Source organism: Triticum urartu, chromosome 1 (genome assembly GCF_003073215.2).
Source record: "Triticum urartu cultivar G1812 chromosome 1, Tu2.1, whole genome shotgun sequence".
NCBI lineage: Eukaryota > Viridiplantae > Streptophyta > Magnoliopsida > Poales > Poaceae > Triticum > Triticum urartu.
Window position 1 is genome coordinate 12,900,646 of NC_053022.1, and position 21,229 is coordinate 12,921,874.

At 45.3% G+C, this 21,229-nt stretch overlaps 2 protein-coding genes and 1 pseudogene across 2 annotated transcripts; 1 reads left to right on the forward strand and 2 right to left on the reverse strand.

Annotated features, from left to right (window-relative positions):
• Positions 1-418: 418 nt before the first annotated feature.
• On the reverse strand, positions 419-7,238 carry LOC125542666 (G-type lectin S-receptor-like serine/threonine-protein kinase SD2-5). The gene has a single exon (XM_048705801.1). It carries the CDS (start codon positions 4,704-4,706, stop codon positions 2,109-2,111), a length of 2,598 nt encoding a protein of 865 aa, XP_048561758.1. The 5' UTR covers positions 4,707-7,238; the 3' UTR covers positions 419-2,108.
• A 187-nt stretch (positions 7,239-7,425) lies between these two features.
• LOC125542675 lies at positions 7,426-12,335 on the reverse strand (annotated as a pseudogene).
• A 1,393-nt stretch (positions 12,336-13,728) lies between these two features.
• Positions 13,729-14,737, forward strand: LOC125542685 (probable glutathione S-transferase GSTU6). The gene is made up of 2 exons (XM_048705824.1): positions 13,729-14,112; positions 14,197-14,737. Exons 1-2 carry the CDS (start codon positions 13,789-13,791, stop codon positions 14,569-14,571), a joined length of 699 nt encoding a protein of 232 aa, XP_048561781.1. The 5' UTR covers positions 13,729-13,788; the 3' UTR covers positions 14,572-14,737.
• Positions 14,738-21,229: the final 6,492 nt, after the last annotated feature.

Genomic DNA, 21,229 nt, shown 5'->3' on the forward strand with positions numbered 1-21,229 from the left:
GGGAAAAGACCCTCAAAACCGAAACCACAATTGCAATCAAATCCTCGGGCTTAGATGGATGCCCCTCGAGCCATCGTCATCCAGTAGATGAAGGCGCTCCAGTGCGCGCCGGGCCAGGCGGTTGGTCTACAGGGTGAGGCGGTTGGGCGGTCGGTCGCGGCATGGGTCACCGACGGGCCTGTTGGTGTAGGTTTTTTAGCCCAAATCCCCCGTAAACAAGCTCTTTTTTTTACGTGGAAAAAGGGACTTATGTGAGATGCTCTTATTACAACATTGTGTAAATAGTAAATTTAACCGTCCATCAATTTTCGGCCGTCGGATCGGCATCGAACGCATGCGTGAGACCAGCGGTGGCACCTTTACAAAAACACACCTGCCAGTGCCACTCCGCTTCATCTTTTTACATAAAACCCCTTCGTCTCTCCCGTGCAGACCCCACCTCGTCCAGGCAGCCATGGCAGGCCGGTCAGGCGCGGCGGTGGCCGCCGCCGGCGTCGCCCGCCGCCAACGCCTCGCGCTCGCGGGTCTTATCTCTGCCGCGGCAGCCCGCCGCCCAACCCCTCATCCGTGTCATCTCCTTTCCCGTCTCCTCCGCAAGTACGCCGTCCGTTCGTCGACACATCTCATGCTTCCTCCTCGGTCCCAGTAGTCCCGCCGCCCACCATCACCACACCCTCCCCCTCCACCTCGTTGTATCCCAGCCCCTCCCCGTCTCCTCGTAAACAATAGTCCAGCACAAATTGCTCTGCTTCCCCGTCGCCGATCTGCACGCACGTTAGGTGATCGACGAAATGCCAGAGCATGCATATTTTTCCAACTTGTACGCATGTAGCACCAGCCATTCAGTTGGTATGATGTGCATTACGGCATTCAAAGAGTGGAGATGGAATAAGATTGAATCACAACACTACAATGTTAACACCTTATTGCTTTGAAAGATTTGACCGAGCTCAAAGCCTCAACTACCGTCCATATGCTTCCCCAGGAAGCCGCCGGGCTGCCTGGGGATGCTAGGTAGCAAATAAGTCAGAAACATGGCGGAGGCTGTTGTCGGGCACCTGGTGGTCATGCTCGGCTCGGTGCTGGCGACAGAGGCGGCCACCTTCGGCTGGGCGCTGCTGTGCCAGGAAACCACCGCCCCGAGGGGCCTCTTCGGCAAGATCCGCGAGTCCAAGGCGTCTCTAATGAATTCATTTTCATAATACCCTAAACCTCGACATGAGTGCAGTGTCATCCTGAAGCAAAAAACAGTGTTATTGAAGCCCTGGCCTTGACATGTGGTGTCATCGATTTATCAAGAAGCTATTGCTTAAACATCTTCAACGCCACCAGCTCCCACGGCAAGGCCACCTGTCCCACCTGGTTTCTCAAACTCATTTGTGGAGAAAAGGTTCAGTCCCTGTCATCCAACATTGTGCTTGAACCAAGGTGCACATCTTGACATTGTTTTAGTTATATACTCCCTCCGTCCCATAATATAAGAGCATTTTTTACGCTAACATTTCAAAAACGCACTTCTATTATGAGACAGAGGGAGTAGTTAGATGTCAGCAAATGCAGGTAATTATCGTGTAAGCACCAACTCTGTAGTCTATACCATTAGCTGCTAACCAGTTTTATTGAAAAAACAAGTTTAGTTAGTAGTTACTTTCATCTTCCCTCTGACCAACGTTCGCTGGTCTAAAAAGTTTAGTTACATCACTGCAAAACGCCTATATAGTGTTGCTGCTGAATTTTTCAAAAGACTTCTATTGCTATCTCCATTTGGTGCCTATCCCCATCAGGTTCATAACACTATTTGCAAAATCGGGGAATTCAGTATTCCATAGATTGATACACTATTAATTACATTGCAGGTAAATTTCCTAGGCACGTAGTTCACAAATATATTTTTGGGCTACCAGAAGAGGTGGACTGTACTCTGCAGATGAAAAGGTATGTGGTACAGATCACCGAACAGACAATGAAACATATATATTGGCCTGTATTTTTGTTTTCAAGCTATTCAAAACATACTTACAATGTACAAATAAGATAAGATTAAAAAACAGTTACGAAAACCAAGTGTGTAATTAAGTTGGATGTCTTCTTCTCATTAGCCACTTATTTCACCTTGGTCCAGATAAAATTGATGCTTGAGTTTGAACTGAATATGCGTTCGGATTATCTTCCAGGGGCAAGACTGTATTTGTATTGAGAAATCTGTGAAGAATAGTGGTTTCTATGCTCATCCCACCTTCTAATACCTTTACCACCATTGACATGTTAGGCCTTTGACCGGCATCATTTAGCAGGCACCACATTGCAAGCTTCATCATTTGAATGACCTGCTCCTGGTGCGAGAGCATGTCTTCACTATGTTCGTCAATCAGATCACTCATTTGATTATCTCGAGCCTTTCCTCGTAACAAATTGATGAGGTGAGAACTCTCCTCAGGCAAAGAATTATCAATATTTTTTCTCCCACTTATTAGCTCCATGACAACTACTCCAAAGCTGTAGACATCAACCTTTTCAGTGATTTGTGAGGTTAACCATTCAGGTGCCATATACCCAGGCGTGCCTCTCATCATCGTCATTACCTTGCTTTGATCCCTGTCTATTAGCTTAGATAGTCCGAAATCGGCCACTTTGGCATTAAAGTTCTCATCTAAGAGAATATTTTGTGGTTTGATGTCCAAATGAGCTATCTTTCGCCTGCACTCCTCATGAAGATAGCATAGGCCTTTGGCAATATCCAGAATGATTCCACACCTTGTGTGCCAATCTAGTGGGGCATTATCGTGGCGGTAATAGATCCATCTATCAAGTGACCCTCCCGACATATATTCGTACACAAGAAGCCTTTGGAATTTCTCTGTACAAAAGCCAATCAGCCTGACAAGATTGATGTGCTCTATGCTTCCAATGGTTTCAACCTCTGCCAAAAACTCTTTCTTTCCTTGTCTAGCACCTTCCAGACGTTTGACTGCAACTCTCTCTTCGCCTAATTTCCCTGCAAAAACTGACCCAAATCCACCTTCTCCAAGCTTTTTATTGAATCCTTCAGTGCATTCTCTCAGCTTGTCAAATGGAAACCTTGTTGGCATCCCTGGTAATTGATCAAACTGGAGGTCTTCATCATTGTCTTCATACTTTCCCCTCCTTAGCAGACAAACAGTGATAACAATGGCAATGAATATGATAGTAGTAACAAGTGCAAGGGTGATGCCTAGAATGACCTTTTTGTTTGCAGCAGAAGAGGGGCTAGATTGCACCTTGAGGTAAGCAGACGAATTGAAAGAAGCCGTTTCAGGTTGTATTGATTGCAAGGAGAAGACCTTTGTCACCCACAGACAATCGCCCTTGGAATCATTGAGGCCATATCTGAAGATGACGGCCCTGCAGGAGCAGTTCTTCAAGCAAGCCTGCTTACAACTGTCGCCATTCGTTGCATTCTCAATGGTGTGGCTTTCATCAAAGTAAGAAACATTGGTAAGGGTCAAGAGCTGGTGGTGTTGCATTTCTTGGCAAGAGATTGGATTCAATGGTGCGCAGCCAAGATTTGCCTTGCGGCCGTTCACCAGCTTGAAGTAATTTGTTGAACTTGAGTTGTCCTCAAATGGACACGTGCACTGCCCAGCTGTGCATATGCCATACTCTCCGCACACTGTTGGGAATGCACAATCATCAGGCAATCTTTCTATCTTGGTTACGTCAGACAACAAAGTGCATGTCGCTTCCGCCTGAGACCATTCATACAGCCTAAGGTGACCATCAGACTCAAGCCTCATGTACTGGGTGGATTTAGCTGCTGGCAGTGAGATATTAGACATATGTGGGTTGCTTGGCTGCCTAGACTGCACAAGGAGGCTGAGGCTGCCATTGACAAAGTTAACCTTTGTTGGACCATTTCCTGTGTCATTCTCGCTCACCCATACTGAATATGCATAGTAGAGTTGTGGTGGTGTGGATTCAACATAACCATACAATCCTCTGGGAAGAACTGTCATGTAGAACTGATTCTCTGTCCAATTTGTAGCTACAAACCTCGTACCTTCCAGTAGTGACTGCCCAGGGAGCAACACATCACTAGGATGATCAAAAGACTGCCATACAGTTCCATTACTGTGATCAAATAGCACCAGATTGCTGTCCTTGGTGATCACCATGCCTGCTACTGACCGGCCCGAGCTGCCGCTAGACCAGACGAGGCTAGCATCAGCATCTCGGAGCACCAAGTTCCCATCAATGGTAAGCTCAACGGTGGCACCCTCCCTTACAGGGCGAGCCCGGTTGGCAGACCATACCACGTGCGGTCTCGCGGTCTTACTCTCACCATGAATACCATCAATGTGGAAAATGTAGACAGCAAAGAGGAACACGTTGCAGGGGGAGGCACAGAAGAAACCTGCGCCAAAGGAGGGTCCGAAGAAGGTTTGTGGTGAGCTGACAACAATGGAGCGGACCACCGATCCATCATTGAAGCCCAAGTTTGAGATGTAATCTTCGTTGTTGACCCACCGTGTTGAGATGTTGGCTGTGGGATACTCGGCAAACTGCGCCTCGGAGAGCAATTGTGCCGCAGTTGCTAGTATGAGGAGGAGGAGACCGGCAGGTCCCATGGACTTGCAGAGGAGGGAGATCGAAGCTTGGGGTACAAACGAGACTACCTGAAAGATGGGCTTGCCGGCATGGTATTTACCACAAGTTCCCAACCATATCATTGCCAGACGCTGCTTCAGTGATATTTGCAGACGACTTTCTGGACCGTGCTCTCAATATCAGAAACTCCAAAAGGTCACTATTCGGCTCTGCCGGCCGAAATCATCGTCGTAATTAATCTAGTAGCTGCCGGCTCAAGTATAATATAGTTAATTAGTACACGTCTGACTCAAGGAAGCACTACCTTAGTCCTTAGATGTCCTTTTTTTAGGGAAGGCCTTCATGGCTAGCTTTATTGATATCAAAACATTGTTACATCATCAACCAACTTATCGACTAGACAGCCAGGAGGTTTGTCAGTCCAACTAAGCAAGCTCTTATTACAATAAAACAGTAATTATCTAGCACATGCGCAGCTATATTGGCCTACAGGTGTCCCTAATCATAGTCCTTAGATGTCCCTAGTCTTTTTCTAAATGCCTGCAAGTACTATTTAGAGTAGCATCAGGGGATCACTAATAAAGGTTGTACATAAATTTGGATTCAAATTTGCTCCAGATGTCTAGTTCTTGAAATCGTCACTCTAGTCATTTTTGTCATCCGGTAAGCAATTGTTTCATTAATAGACAAATGTCAAGGACTTCCACTCACCAGTAATTTAATTAGTAAAAAAGGAGTTGCCATTTGGCGCCCATACATGACTGTGGTTCCAATGGCTACCAGCGGAACACTTCCCTCTTGATGTGGGTGGGGGTTGCGTTATGCAGGTGGAGGTATCTGCATAATGATAATTTCTAACAGCAACATTCCAGCCGCACGGTCATACTGTATTGAGTTATTTCACAAGACCATGTTCTACTTTTCACAAACTATTTACGTTCTATGGACGTTGTGGAAACACGAAATAAATCCGTTTTAAAGGTATTAGACCTAGTGATCCTACTACTGACGTGATTTTCCTTCTCTGCCAATTTCTGAACACTTGGGCGGAACTTCAGAAAGGTGCTCTGCAGAAGCTTCTGGGGCAGGGGGCTAGTGCGATGGAGAAAACGGCGAAGGAGATCTTTGGGCGGCAACACGGCTGGACCCTGTGATCAGGAGGCTGGCCATGTAGTTTTGTGGGTCGGTCGAGAACTTGAGCCTTGCCTGTTGTGGCCTAAATTCTGTTGCTGTTTCTAATTTAGCTGAATATGCAGTTTAGCTGAAAATGACAACTGTTCTTATGCATTTTCCCTAGATGGTTATGACAGTTTTTGCATACATATACCACCAATTGTTCATCTCGCCCCACAATTTCTCTGCGGACACAATCTTGGATCAGGTCCGTCGTATCTACTGCATCTTGATGGTTTTCATTTGATTTTATTATTGTCCCGTGTATCGCCCATGGTTCTCATACACCAACATCGTACCTTCTTTTGCCATCATCTGACCTTAAGAAACTTTTTATCCTGTGTATCATGCATTTGGTCTTAAGAAACTTGATGTAGCGAGGAGCAGAGGAACTTGTATCAGCAACTCCGGGAGATGTTAGGCAACTTATGCAAAGCCAATAAACTCTCTGCTTGCTTATGAAAAGCACATAATACAATACAGTAAGCTGGTCGTGTATGTATTTATTATTTGAGTGCTCGCTCGGTTCACCGTCATGAATGTAGCTCTAGATTCACCATGTACAACATCGTCGTCGTCGTAGCTCTCCCATGTACTCTTGTGATTTGTGATATGAGTGATGGTGTCCATGTTGAGACCATTGTACAGAAACAATGTATGGACTCTGGTTGATAGAGCTAACTAACTTAATTAGGTGCTTGATTCCCCTGTTGATTGATTGATTTATTTATCCTCTGCACTAATCCTCTCTTTTTTCAGCATGTAGATGGAAAATTTATACTTATATTTGTGTAAATTGTCGCTTTGTATTGTTTTGGATGGCATCAAATACTTTGAGAATGCACATGATATCATATTTGAATGCATTATATATTTATAGCCTAATTTTTTCAATACACTATCATATTTGAATATGTATCAGGTGTACAGGTTGTCTGTCACAAACTCTGTTCACTATAACAGTGTATCACTGACCAAGTGATGGTTATGTTCTAAGATTATCATCTCATATTATGATATTATATGTAACACTTTTTGGTCTGTAGGTGGTTAGTTGCTTGATATGGCTAACCTATTAACCTTTTATTTGTTTAAATATAAACTTTGGCTTGATAAGTACGTATAATTCTGCTTTTATAATTTAATTTTACAGTGTAATGGAGTATGGACCGAATTGTTGCTGACAGTTTTTACTCGCCTCTAATGAATTCATTTTCGTTATCTCTTATTGACATGAGTGCAGTGTCATCCTGAACCAAAAGACCGTCATTGAAGCCTTGGCCTTGATATGCAGTCTCATCGATTGATCAAGAAGATACCACTTAAACATCTTCAACTCTACCATCTCCCGCACGAGGCCACCTAGTTGTCCAACATTGCGCTTTAACCAAATGTGCACATCTTGACATTGTTTCAGTTATATAGTTAGATGTCAGCAAATGCAAGCAATTATCATCAGAAGAGGTGGACTGGTACTCTGCAGATGAAAAGGTATGTGGTACAGACTCACTGAACAAACAATGAAACATATGTATTGGCCTATAATTTTTATTTTCAAGCTATTCAAAACATACTTCCATTTTACAAATGAGATAAGACTTAAAAACAGTTACACAAAAACCAAGTGTGTAATTTAGTTGGATCTCTTCTTCTCATTAGCCACTTATTTCACCTTGGTCCAGATAAAATTGATGCTTGAGGTTGAACTGAATATGCGGTCGGATTATCTTCCAGGGGCAGGACTGTATTTGTATTGAGAAATCTGTGAAGAATACTGGTTTCTATGCTCATCCCACCCTCTAATACTTTTATCACCGTTGACATGGAAGGCCTTTGACTGCCATCATTTAGCAGGCACCACATTGCAAGCTTCATCATTTGAATCACTTGCTCCTGGTGCGAGGCCATGTCGTCACTATGCTTGTCAATCAGATCACTCATTTGATTATCTCGAGCCTTTCCTCGGAACATACTAATGAGGTTAGAACTCTCCTCATGCAGAGAATTATCAATATTTTTTCTCCCACTCACTAGCTCCATGACAACAACTCCAAAGCTGTAGACATCAACTTTTTCAGTGATTTGCAAGGTTAACCATTCAGGTGCTAGATACCCAGGTGTGCCTCTGATCTCTGTCATTACCTTGCTTTGATCCCTGTCTATTAGCTTAGATAGTCCAAAATCAGCCACTTTAGCATTGAAGTTCTCATCTAGGAGAATATTTTGTGGTTTGATGTCCAAATGAACTATCTTTCTCCTGCACCCCTCATGAAGATAGCACAGGCCTTTGGCAATATCCAGAATGATTCTACACCGCGTGCGCCAATCGAGTGGCGCGTTGTTGTGGCAGTAATGGATCCACCTATCAAGTGACCCTCTCGGCATATATTCGTATACTAGAAGCCTCTGAGATTTCTGTGCACAAAAGCCAATCAGCCTGACAAGATTGATGTGTTCGATGCTTCCAATAGTCTCCACCTCTGCCAAGAATTCTTTCATTCCTTGTCTAGCACCTTCCAAACGTTTCACGGCAACTCTCTCTTCACCTAATTTCCCTTCATAAACAGATCCAAATCCACCTTCTCCAAGTTTTTTACTGAACCCCTGAGTGCATTCTCTCAGCTTCTGAAAAGAAAACCTGGCCGGCATTCTAGCAAATTGATCAAAATTGAATTCTTCATCTTTCTTGCGCTCTCCTCCTCTCTAGATAAAGTGTGACAGCTATAGCAAGTAATACGGTAATAATAATAGTGCCTAAAATGACCTTTTTGCTGTTGTTTGCCGAAGGAGCAGAAGCAGCAGCTGAGTTGGAAGGGCCAAGCTGCACCTTGATGAAAACATAGTTGTTGTAATCAAGGAGTTCATGTTTTATTGATTGCAAGGAGAAGACCTTGGTCACCCACCAGCAATAACCTTTGTTTTCAGTCTGGTGCAAGTACTGTCTGAAGCTGACGGCCCTGCAGGAGCAGTTTTTCAAGCAGGCTTGTTTACAGTCGTCTGGGGTGGTTACATTCCCAACGAGGTGGCTTATATCGAAGTAAGAGACTTCGTTGAGGGTTAAGAGCTGATGGCGTTGCATTTCTTGACAAGAGATTGGGGTCAGGGGTGTGCAACCAAGACTTTCCTCATCAATCGGCTTGAAGTAGCTTGAGCTATTATTATCCCGAAGGGGACAGGTGCACTTCCTGTCGGTGCCGGTGCATAGTTCGTACTCCCCGCACACAGTTGGGAAAGCACAGTCACCATTGTCTGGCTGCATTACATCATACACAGCATGCCACACATCATCTTCAATATTCCATTCATACATTCTCAGGTGGCCATCAGACATTAGTCTCATGTGCTGGCCGCTGTACTTAGGTGTTGGCAATGAGATGCTATTAGAATCTGGATTTTCTGGCTGGAGAAAGATGCTGAGGCTGCCATTCATGAATGTAACCTTTGTTGTATAATTTCCTGTCTTTTCTTCGCTTGGCGTCATCGAATAGTACTGTTGTGGTGGTGCGGATGCAATGTAAGCATAGAAACCATCGGGGTGTACAGTGGCATACAGTGGCATACAGCTGAGTCTCAGTCCAATCTGTATTAGAGGCACTTGCTGTGAGCCTCATGCCTTCCACAAGTGACTGTCCAGGGACCAATGCATCTGTAGGATGATCAAATGATTGCCATACTGTTGCATTGATGGGATCAAATAGCACCAGATTGCCGATGTTGGTGATCACCATGCGAGCTACCGTCTGCCCCGAGGTACCGGTTGACCAGACCAGGCTACCATCAGCATCACGAAGGACCAATTCTCCATCTGAAGTTAGCTCAACGGTGGCATTCTCCCTAAGAGGATGAGCCCGATTGGCAGACCAGACCACCTGTGGATTCCCTTCAACGATATTGTCACCAGTGTCGGTTTGGACAATGAACACGCCATAGTAGAACATGTCGCAAGGTGGGGCACAGAAGAACCCTGTGGCAAAGGACTGGCCATACGGACAGAGGAGAATCGGGCGCAAGACATAACCTACAACATAGTGAACGCTGTGTGGGAGGGAGGCGTCATTGTTGATCCACTGTTTTGAGAGGTTGGCTGTCGGATAGTCCAAGCCCTGTGCCACGGAGAGGAAGTGCGCCACAGTTGCAAATAGGAGGAAGAATAGACTGGCAGGACGACCCATGGTGCTTGAAGTTTAGCGGATGTAGAGAACTGCTTGCATGAGAAGCCAGTAAGAAACTGAAAAGATTCAGAGATGAGCTTGCAGAGGGGAAAGAGGAAGATATGGTACCGAGTCAATGGAGCTTGATGATCTCGGTGGCGCGGTGGTTCTTGGACTCTTTAGTGCTCAACTGATCGATTATCTTCTCCCTCTCATAGTGTCTAGTATTCAGGACCATACAATAGACACTACATAGTATCATCTGGGCGGTCTCACTAGTTCCAAAAGGTCATTATCTAGCTCTGCTGGCCCAAGGCAGTCTCATCGTAGTGGATCGCCCACTACTCTTCTTTATGCAAAACATGACTAGGTGTGGATATTAACATAAATATATTCATAAGAATCTTTGATAGTACCAAGGAAGATGCTTCATACAATGTCCCTGATTTGTAGTAAAAACGGCAAGTACGATGTTCTTCAGATCAAGTTATGGTTATCAACTTTTCATGCAAGAGAACAACATTGTCTTTTCATGTAATGAATAGTATTTGCTCCCGACACAAAAAATTATAATATCAATGGCCTCCTGTTAGAAATTGATGGACGAGTTGCCATTTGGGCGTACTGCCTGTTGCTGATCTTGTTGGGCTGCTCTGGCTGCCCAAAATTTGCTGTCGTAGATGGTGCTGCTGGAAGTGCCGTTCTTTCTGCACTTACCATAGACTCGCCTCGGAGCTGCAATGCAGGCGCATCAAAATTTGTTTCTACCAGGCACCTTAGTATGCAAGTTCAAGTTCCATTGGGTCCATATATAAATCTTCTCGAGAATTGTGGAGGGGGTCAGAAATTGCATTTTGACATGGATGTTTTTTTAGATGGTTGGCATGGATCTTTTACTTGTTGAGGAAGGTGTGTGAAAAGAAAGAGAAGCCAGTTTTTATGTTAGATATGCAAATTTTAAGTTCAGTTTTCATCCACTGGCTTACTACAATTGAGACAGGACTTTTAGGTCCCGGGGTCGGGACACCCGGCTATCTCGCCGTTCATCCACACTGTCCTGACTTGGCGATCTGTGCCCTGCGCTGTAATGGAGAATGGGGTTAAAGGCTATGTGAACAGTAAAAGCCGAAGTAAGTAAACTATTTGAAAATGGCAATGGGCTGCGTAGGTCACTGTTCAACCTATACACAGAATCTCCCTCACCTGTCACACAGCTCAGTCACTGCTCTCCTTTCCCACAGGGATTTGCAGAGTCTTGCCGTCCCATCCCATCATTCTTTATCAAGTAAAGAGCTATATCAACTTCCCCGATCAAAATAACCAAGTAAATAATTGTGCCCCACTAAGATGCCGGACCAGAAAATTATAAAATAAAGACGGTCCATGCATGAATCGATTCATAACATGCACAGCAGTATAACCATTGATTCATAGCGTTCCACCTAGCTCGATCAGTCCAAACCAGGAACAGTTTCGCCATCGAGTAAAATAAGGATGGCCCATGCATGGCCTGACGCCGCTGTCGGGAACAGTAGCCAGCTATGCAAAACACGACTGATATGACAACTCGTTTCAGCACTATGGCTGCTCCTGCTGCCCCAAGATGGCTGCTACCTATAGCCTACTAGTCCCTAGTAGCAACACAATTAGGAAGGTCAAATGGACTGGTAAGCATGCAGACGCTGCAGATGCTCTGCAGTTTGACAGAAGACCATACGAATCTCAACGAGGTCGGATGGATTGGATAACAGGGTGCCCCGACCCCCGGGAGCTACCACATCTTTTCGTACTACAATTATCTAGAAGAACTGAGCTGTCGAACTAATAATTAGGCAACCTTGGTTCAATGGTATCTACTGTTTTACTTTTCGTGCTGAATTCAGTGTGGTATTCATGGATGATGGATCACATTGTTGTAAATTGTAATGCAAAAGTACACAGTTTGTTAAAAGTAGAATATTGTGTTGCAAATAACTTGACATTGTTTATCTACTAATGCTTACCATGTCAATGACTTCCAATCGACAGTAATTTAATGAATGAGTTGCCATTTGGCACCCATAGATGGTTGTGGTTCCTATGGATGCTGGTGGAACACTTCCCTCTTGATGTCGGTGGGGGTTGATATTATGCAGCTGCAGGTGTCTGGGTGATGAGAATTTCTAACAGCAACATTCCAGCCGCACTGTATTGAGTTAATTGGGCAAAACTTCAGAAAGGCGCTCTGCAAAAGCTTCTGCTACAGGGGGCTAACGAGATGGTGAAAACGTCGAAGGAGATCTTTGGGCGGAAACACAGTTGGAACCCTGTGACCAGGAGGCTGGCCATGTAGTTTTGTGTGTCCGTAGAGAACTCGACCCTCGCCTGTTGTGGCCTAAATACTGCTGATGTTTCTGATTTAGCTGAATGTGCAAAACTGCAAATCCTCCCCCCTCCACTGTGCAGTTTATAATACTGGTAGAGAACTTCTTTATAATTCGATATATTCCCAGATGGTTATGGCAGTTTCTGCATACATATACCACCAATCGTCCGTCTCGCCTCTCAGTTTCTATGCGGGTGCAACCCTGGATCAGGTCCGTACCTACTGCACCTTGTTGGTTTCCAATTGATCTTATTATTGTGCTGTGTATTGCAGGTTGTTCTCATTCAGCCACATTCTACCTTCTTATGAAAAGCACACAATACAGTACAGTAGGCTGGCTGTGTATGTATTTATTTATTTGAGTGCTCCTTTGGTTCGCCGTCATGAATATTGCTCTAGATTCACCGTGTACAGCATCGTCGTTGCCGTGGCTCTTCCCTGTACCTGTGTGAGCTGTGATGGAGTGATGGTGTCCTTGTCGAAAACATTGTACAGAATGAATGTATGGACTGTGCTTGATAGGGCTAACTAATTAATTAGGTGCTTGACTCACCTGCTGTTGGTTGATTTATTTATCCTCTGCACTAATTCCCCTGCATAAATTGTCGCTTTGTGTTTTTTGGATTGCATCAAATATTTTGAGAATGCACAAGATATCAGTAATCGTCACTTTGCATCTGTCGGTTCGTTTGTCCCATGTTATATGATAGACCTTAGCTACATCTGTAGTTATGGGTCCCATCCACATTAACAGTATATATCCATACATGGCATGACAAATTGTTTGATGCTTGTCTTTGTGCATGTCCTAGATTCACAATTTTTTTGCAAGTATCTGGGAAGGATGCACTAATTGGAGCATAAGTATTAGGTATTTGACTTGTTCAGACTAGTATTAGGTACTTGACCATTGTCATGGATGCATGCTTGAAGTTAGTGCGACTAACTAGTACTCCCTCTGTAAACTAATATAAGAGCGTTTAGATCACTATTTTAGTTATCTAAACGCTCTTATATTAGTTTACGGAGGGAGTATTATATGTTTCATGTCCTTATCCGATATCAATCTTAAAGTTAGTTAACGATGACTGACCGGCTAGGGATGTCCAGGACTCTGCTAATCTGTTTACTTCCCAGCCTTCTTATCCAGGACAATGACTAATGTCTCGAGAAACTTGGCATGAAAGTTAACTAATCCGCAAGCAAAAGACCTTGACTAATGTTTTCTAAGCACTGAAGTCTTCGTCGTGCTGTTTCAAAACATGGAGATAAAATAAGTGATCATGGTACATGTGTTAAAAATAGAGCAAGCAGCAAGTATATTCATGTCCGGATACTAAGTAATTGTGCAAAATAAGTGTCCTTGACGTTAGCACATGCCTCATGGATGATGCATTGTTATTGCCTCCCATACCCTATATATATCACTCCACTCTCAGCTAAGCAAGCAAGCAAAACACAGTAGTTAACACTCAAGCTCAAGTCATATCCATAGGTATATTACGCAAGGGAGAAATGGCCGGTGAAGATGAGCTAAAGCTGCTGGGTACGTGGGCGAGCCCTTGGGTTTTCAGGGTGAAACTCGCTCTCCACCTCAAGGGCTTGAGCTATGAGAACATCGAGCAGGACCTCGACAACAAGAGCGACCTGCTCCTCGCCTCCAACCCGGTGCACAAGAAGGTGCCGATACTCATCCACAACGGCAAGCCAATCTGTGAGTCTGTCGTCATCCTAGAGTACATCGACGATGCCTATGGTACCGTAGGACCCTCCTTCCTGCCCGTTGACCCATACGAGCGTGCCATTGCTCGGTTCTGGGTTGACTACATTGACGAGAAGGTTTACGCTTATAGTGTTTTGTGTTGTTGATTTCACAATTATGTATGTGGTGAGCTGATTAATGTTGTTATTTCGTGCATGCAGCTAGTCATCCCATGGAAAGTGGCGTTCACGGCCGACGGAGAGGAGGAGAAGACCGAGGGGATAAAGCAGATGTTGGCGGCGGTGCACACGCTGGAGGGGGCTCTCAAGGAATGCTCCAAGGGGAAGCCCTTCTTTGGCGGTGATAGCGTTGGATACGTGGACATTGCACTGGGCGGTCTCTTGGCATTTTTGCAGGGAACTGAAGAGCTATGCGGTACCAAACCCTTTGACATCGCCAACACCCCACTTCTGTTGGCATGGGTGGAGCGCTTCACCGCACTAGATGCCGCCAAGGTGGCCCTGCCGGACGTGAGCAAGTTGGTTGAGTTTGCCAAGATGAGGCGGGCTCAGATGGCTTTGTCTATCAAGAAGTGAACTAAGCTGTCACCCGAATGGTTCAGACCGGAGAATATTTATTAAGTTATGTTTTCTATAATACATGTACTAGTATAGCAGCGTATTATCTCTCGTTGGTGTCTCTGTCAAACATTTCATGGAATATTGTACTGAATAAGGAAGATTGAATGATCTTTTGTTATAATTTCTTCTTTCTTGTTAATATCCTCCGACTATCAGGGTGAAAACCTTTGTCCACTTGGGCAAACACCACGGTGGCGGTGTTTAGCGTTGTGTCCCTCTTGGTTGGGTCGTCGATGAGTGTGGAGCTCCCCACGGAGTGATGGCGTGTCTCCTGTTCTTCTTCTCGGTGACAAGCTTGAGGCATTTAGTTGTGTATGGTTTTGCGTTTTTAGCATTCTTCACTAGTTCTGTCCTGTCTTTATGTTTGATCAGCTTATCGTTTGTCCATGTGGCTTATTAATACAAAACGGGGCCAAAGTGTGTTACAAAACGGGGCCAAAGTGTGTTACAAGGATGGAATTGCCCTCTCGCTACATGATCTGAGGTATTTTTGTAAAATGACCGAATTGGTCTGTAATTTTTCATTCTTTAGGGACCCTTATTTTAAATGTATTCTTGTGCTTATCTAATGGATGTTTGGGTCCTTGAGGATCCCTCCTCAGTTCAACTTTTTTACTAGAGGACTATATTTAAATGACCTTCTAAAATCTTTTTTACAAAACCTTTTAATTCTTTTTTAAGGATAGAAAGGGTTTAGGGGATTTGCTAGAGTTTTCTCTCTCCTTTCCACAATGTTAGCGTTTTATTGAAGGAAAAAAAATATATATTTCATCCCTCAACTTTCCAATACTTTAGAAATGATTTCTCAACTACAAAACCAAATAAGGCTAGTCCCCCGACACTGAAAGCCAGATAGTTTTTGTCCCTTCAGCTGTTTCAGACTGTTTTGTGCTGACATGGCATGATTTTAACCATTGACCTCAGACCCCCCACCCACCCCCCCCCCAAACACACACACACACGCACACACGCACACACAACACACGGGCTGGCGCCAGTCACCACCGTGTTCTTGTCCGCATCAAGGCTAACCATCTCATCGTCTATCAGCGAGAGTACCAAACCATATCCACTCGCTGTATCACCCACATGTGCGTGGCCCTCGTGCTATTCAACATCCTCATCGACGCTCGGTTTGAGCAGCTGCCGGTCCAGTATAGGTGCTCATGGGCAACGCTCCTCTTAACGCGTCAAGCATCTTGCCTTCAAGCCTTCAAGGTCACGCACACATACGACATGACGAGCCGGAGCCACTAGCGTGACCATGGTCTGCAAGTGGCGCAAACCTTTTGGAGCATGCGCGCATCAAGACTCGTCATGGCGTGAGCGCACTCTTGCTGGACTATGCAGACCAGCCGTCGAGAAACTCAAGACCAAGAAGAGCATGCTCGGCGACGACCATGGCATTCAATGCCCCATGCTCGTCATGCTAGGGAACCCCTACTCGTGCACTTGTGTCTGTGGCGCAGTTTTTGCCAGCACGTAATAGGGGGCCACACCTCGTCTGCGGCTCGCTAGGCGGCCCCGGCCTCAGATTTTTGCTGTTGCTTGACGCGCGCCAACTGCCTGATGAAATGTCTGGCTGAGTTAAAATGAGAAGGGAGAAGAAGATTGCCATGTGGACAACGAGTAGTGAAACCATGCCAGGTCAGCAATTTTTTTCTTTTGTTGGCCAAGGGACGAAAACCGGTGGTCAAAACCATGCCACATCAGCGCAAAACCATCCGAAGCAACCCAGGGGATGAGAAGTATCACGTTTCAACAATAATGATTTCGGAGTTGAAGGATCATTTGTACACTATCATTCGAGTTGAGGACTGATTCAGGAAATCTTGTATGTTAAAGGCATGCCTATGTTAAATTGGACGAGTCTACCGAGCGGCCGGCTGCTCGCTAGCCTACGCGAGCGGCCGGCCTAAACTGGAATTTTTTTGTCCCCTGATCCATAAAAGGTAATAGTATGTCCCCCTAATTGATATATAAAAAATTAATCCATAAGTACCATGCAAACAGAAAGTATTACAAAAGCATCCAAGTTAATAGGTGTGAACGCATTTAATTCAAGTTTTAAAATTTTTAAAAATTCAAAATTGTTAAACCACGTGTCGAAATTAATATCCGTTTTCACTGTTGGAACCCTCGCGACGTGCTCTTCGAAACTAGATCCAGCATGGGTATATTTCGACGAATTTTTTTTTGTGCAACTTAGTCTCCGTTTGATGCAACTGTTTAATCGATGTGCAACTAGCTGACAGATGATGTGCAACCTTTTCCTGTAATTGTGGACATGCTTGGCACCATCCCATACTACTCTCCAACAGTGAAATGTGCAATTTCGCCTGCTGAACCTATGCCGTGGCCAACTGTTAGGTAGTCGTCGCACGTGTGCAGCCTCGCGGCCGGGCGTGAGTATTACAAAAAGCACATGTGCAACTATGCCGACAAGAGTGTGCAATTCCGAGGCCAGGCGTGAACACCTCCCACGGCAATTCGTGTGCGACTATGCAGACGAGATTGTGCGACTCTGTAGCCATGCATGTGCGACTATGCCGACGAGAGTGTGCAACTCCGCGGCCAGACGTGAGCACCTCCCACGGCAATTTGTGTGCGACTATCCGGACGAGATTGTGCGACTCAGTGGCCATGCATGTGCGATTATGCCGACTAGAGTGCAACTTCGCGGCCAGACGTGACCACCTCCCACGGTAATTCATGTGCGACTATCCGGACGAGATTGTGCGACTGTGTGCCCATGCATGTGCGACTATGCCGACGAGAGTGTGCAATTCTGTGGCCAGACGTGAACACCTCCCACGGCAATTCATGTGCGACTATGCAGACGAGATTGTGCGACTCTGTGGCCATGCATGTGCGACTATGCCGACGAGAGTGTGCAACTCCACGGCCAGACATGTGCACCTCTCACGGCAATTCGTGTGCGACTATTCGGACGAGATTGTGCGACTCTGTGCCCATGCATGTGCGACTATGCCGATGAGAGTGTGCAATTCCGCGGCCAGACGTGAACACCTCCCATGGCAATTCATGTGTGACTATGCAGACGAGATTGTGCGACTCTGTGGCCATGCATGTGCGACTATGCCGACGAGAGTGTGCAACTCCACGGCCAGACGTGTGCACCTCTCACGGCAATTCGTGTGCGACTATCTGGACGAGATTGTGCGACTCTGTGGCCATGCATGTGCGACTATGCCGACTAAAGTGTGCAACTCCGCGGCCAAGCATGAACACCTCCCACGGCAATTCGTGTGTGACTATGCAGACGAGATTGTGCGACTCTGTGGCCATGCATGTGCGACCATGCCGACAAGAGTATGCAACTCCGCGCCCAAGCGTGACCACCTTCCACAACAATTAGTGTGCAACTATGCAGACGAGATTGTGCGACTCTGTGGTCATGCATGTGCGACTATGCCAACGAGAGTGTGCAACTCCACAGCCAGGCATGAACACCTCTCACGGTAATTCGTGTGCAACTATCCGGACGAGATTGTGCGACTCTATGGCCATGTATGTGCGACTATGTAGACAAGAGTGTGCAACTCCACGGCCACAAATGCGAGACTATGCTGATGAGAGGGTGCAACTCCAGGGCCATGCATGTGCGACTAAACCGACGAGAATGTGCAACTCAGCGGCCCGCATGTGCGACTAAACGACGAGAGTGTGCAACTCCGCGGCCCCGCATGTGCGACTAAACCGATGAGAGTGTGCACCTCCCACAGCCTTGCGCACGCGACTATGCAGGCGAGAGTGTGCAACCCCACGGCCGCGCATGTGCGACTATACCGACGAGAGTGTGCAACTCCGCGGTCGTGTGTGCACCTCCCGCAGTCATGCGCGTGCGACTATGCGAACGAGTGTGTGCCACCCCGTCGGTACGCATGTGCGACTATGTCGACGAGAGTGTGCAACTCCGCTGTCGTGTGTGCACCTCCTGCAGTTGTGTTCGACTATGCGGGCGAGAATATGCAACTCCGTGATCGTGCGTGCACCACTCGCAACCGTGCGCGTGCGACTATGCGGGCGTGAGTGTGTAACCCCACGGTCATGCATGTGCTACTATATCGATAAGAGTGTGCAACTCCATGGCATGCATGTGCAACAATGTAGTTTCTTCAGAAAATAGAACAAAAAAAGTCTGAATTTTTTGAAAACTTGATGCACTGGTAGAAAAAGGGCCTATAGTCCCGGTTCGTAAGGGCCTTTAGTCCCGGTTCCTGAACCGGGACTAAAGTCTCGGTACTAATGCCCTGTACCTTTAGTCCCGGTTCAATCCAGAACCGGGACTGATGGGCCTCCACGTGGGAAGTGCGCAGAGCCCAGGCAGGAGACCCTTTGGTCCCGGTTGGTGGCACCAACCGGGACCAATAGGCATCCACGCGTCAGCATTTCTGTGGCTGGGGTTTTTGTTTTTTTTTGGAAGGGGGGAGGGGGGGTTGAGGGTTTTGGGGGGTTAATTTAGGTGTTTCATATATTGTGTTAGCTAGCTATAATTAATAGAGAGAAGTGTCCTCTCTTACGTCCGTGCTTGGTCGACGCTACGTACTATACATACGTATAGAGAGGACTAGACACGCTAGTTAGCTAGTAAGCAAACGAAGGAAACAGAAGATCGTCATGAACATATATCCATACAGAGAGAAGTGATATCGACCACCTCTCCTTCTCCGAGAGATTGGTCGAACAACAAGTTCTCATATATCTATCCGACACTACCGGCTACATATATACAGTAATTATCTCTTACAAATATAATCATACGGACTCATGGTCCACATAGTATTCTCCGTCTTCAGCGATCACTTGGTCAAGAAAGAATGCCGCCAATTCCTCTTGAATTGCTCGCATGCGAGCTGGTGCTAGGAGTTCATCCCGCTTCCGAAACATCTAATTTGAAGAAGGGAGTCAATACATATATATATATATATATATATATATATATATATATATATATATATATATATGAATGAATGAAACTCAATACAAATGATGGTAATAAAATAAAATTGTGAATGCTGTTATTTACGTACTTCATATTGTTCGTCAGAGTACCCGCCCCGCTCACAGGTCGTGTGGCGGATGGACTCGCAGACGTAGTATTCACAGAAATCATTCCCTTTTTCCTGCCACAACCACTTTACAAGAAATAGAGGTCAATCAAACTGATAAGCAAGAATGCTAAATGGTATTGATGAAACTAGCGCTTGAATCACTAGGAGATGCGCGGAACATGCTACTATAGTACTTACTTTCGGGTGTCTAAATTCCAGCTCCTTCGGCAGTCCCGGAACTTTTCTGGTGAATTTTCTTCAAACCTTGCCGGACAAAGAAAACAATTACTTGATATCAGGAAATGAACAAAGTTGCTGATATGGTGGATAATGATCGATTTAACTTACTTCTTGAGGATTTCAGTCATGTCCGCATACTCCTGGGGATCTTTTCGTTTAGAGTCCAAGACGGTTACTACTCCCTGCTCAAGCCTAATCTCTAGGAGAATATAGTGGAAACTGCACACTCATGCATAACTCATCAATTACATTACTATAACCTGGACTAATATATAAGGGAAACCGAATATGCACAAGACAGTAAAACTCACTTGAAGTTGTAAGGAAAGAGTATTATATCTTTGTTTTCATTTCTTTTGAATGATCGTAGCAAGTTGGCCTCGGTATCTCCGGGACGATGTTGAACCTGAAGGAAATATGCCCTAGAGGCAATAATGAAGTTATTATTTATTTCCTTATATCATGATAAATTTTTATTATTCATGCTGGAATTGTATTAAACGGAAACATAATACATGTGTGAATACATAGACAAACAGAGTGTCACTAGTATGCCTCTACTTGACTAGCTCGTTAATCAAAGATGGTTATGTTTCCTAACCATGAACAAGGAGTTGTTATTTGATTAACGGGATCACATCATTAGGTGTATGATCTGATTGACATGACCCATTCCATTAGCTTAGCACTCGATCGTTTAGTATGTTGCTATTGCTTTCTTCATGACTTATACATGTTCCTATGACTATGAGATTATGCAACTCCGGTTTCCCGGAGGAACACTTTGTGTGCTACCAAACGTCACAACGTAAATGGGTGATTATAAAGGTGCTCTACAGGTGTCTCCAAGGGTACATGTTGGGTTGGCGTATTTCGAGATTAGGATTTGTCACTCCGATTGTCGGAGAGGTATCTCTGGGCCCTCTCGGTAATGCACATCACATAAGCCTTGCAAGCATTGCAACTAATAAGTTAGTTGCGAGATGATGTATTACGGAACGAGTAAAGAGACTTGCCGGTAACGAGATTGAACTAGGTATTGAGATACCGACGATCGAATCTCGGGCAAGTAACATACCGATGACAAAGGGAACAACGTATGTTGTTATGCGGTCTGACCGATAAAGATCTTCGTAGAATATGTAGGAACCAATATGAGCATCCAGGTTCGCTATTGGTTATTGACCGGAGACGTGTCTCGGTCATGTCTACATTGTTCTCGATCCCGTAGGGTCCGCACGCTTAAGGTTTCGATGACAGTTATATTATGAGTTTATGAGTTTTGATGTACCGAAGTT

Coding starts and splice junctions, on each gene's coding strand:
- LOC125542666 (XM_048705801.1), bottom strand. CDS start 4,706: ATGATATGGTTGGGAACTTGTGGTAAATACCATGCCGGCAAGCCCATC.
- LOC125542685 (XM_048705824.1), top strand. CDS start 13,789: ATGGCCGGTGAAGATGAGCTAAAGCTGCTGGGTACGTGGGCGAGCCCT. Junction 14,113..14,196: donor TTGACTACATTGACGAGAAG/GTTTACGCTTAT, acceptor TCGTGCATGCAG/CTAGTCATCCCATGGAAAGT.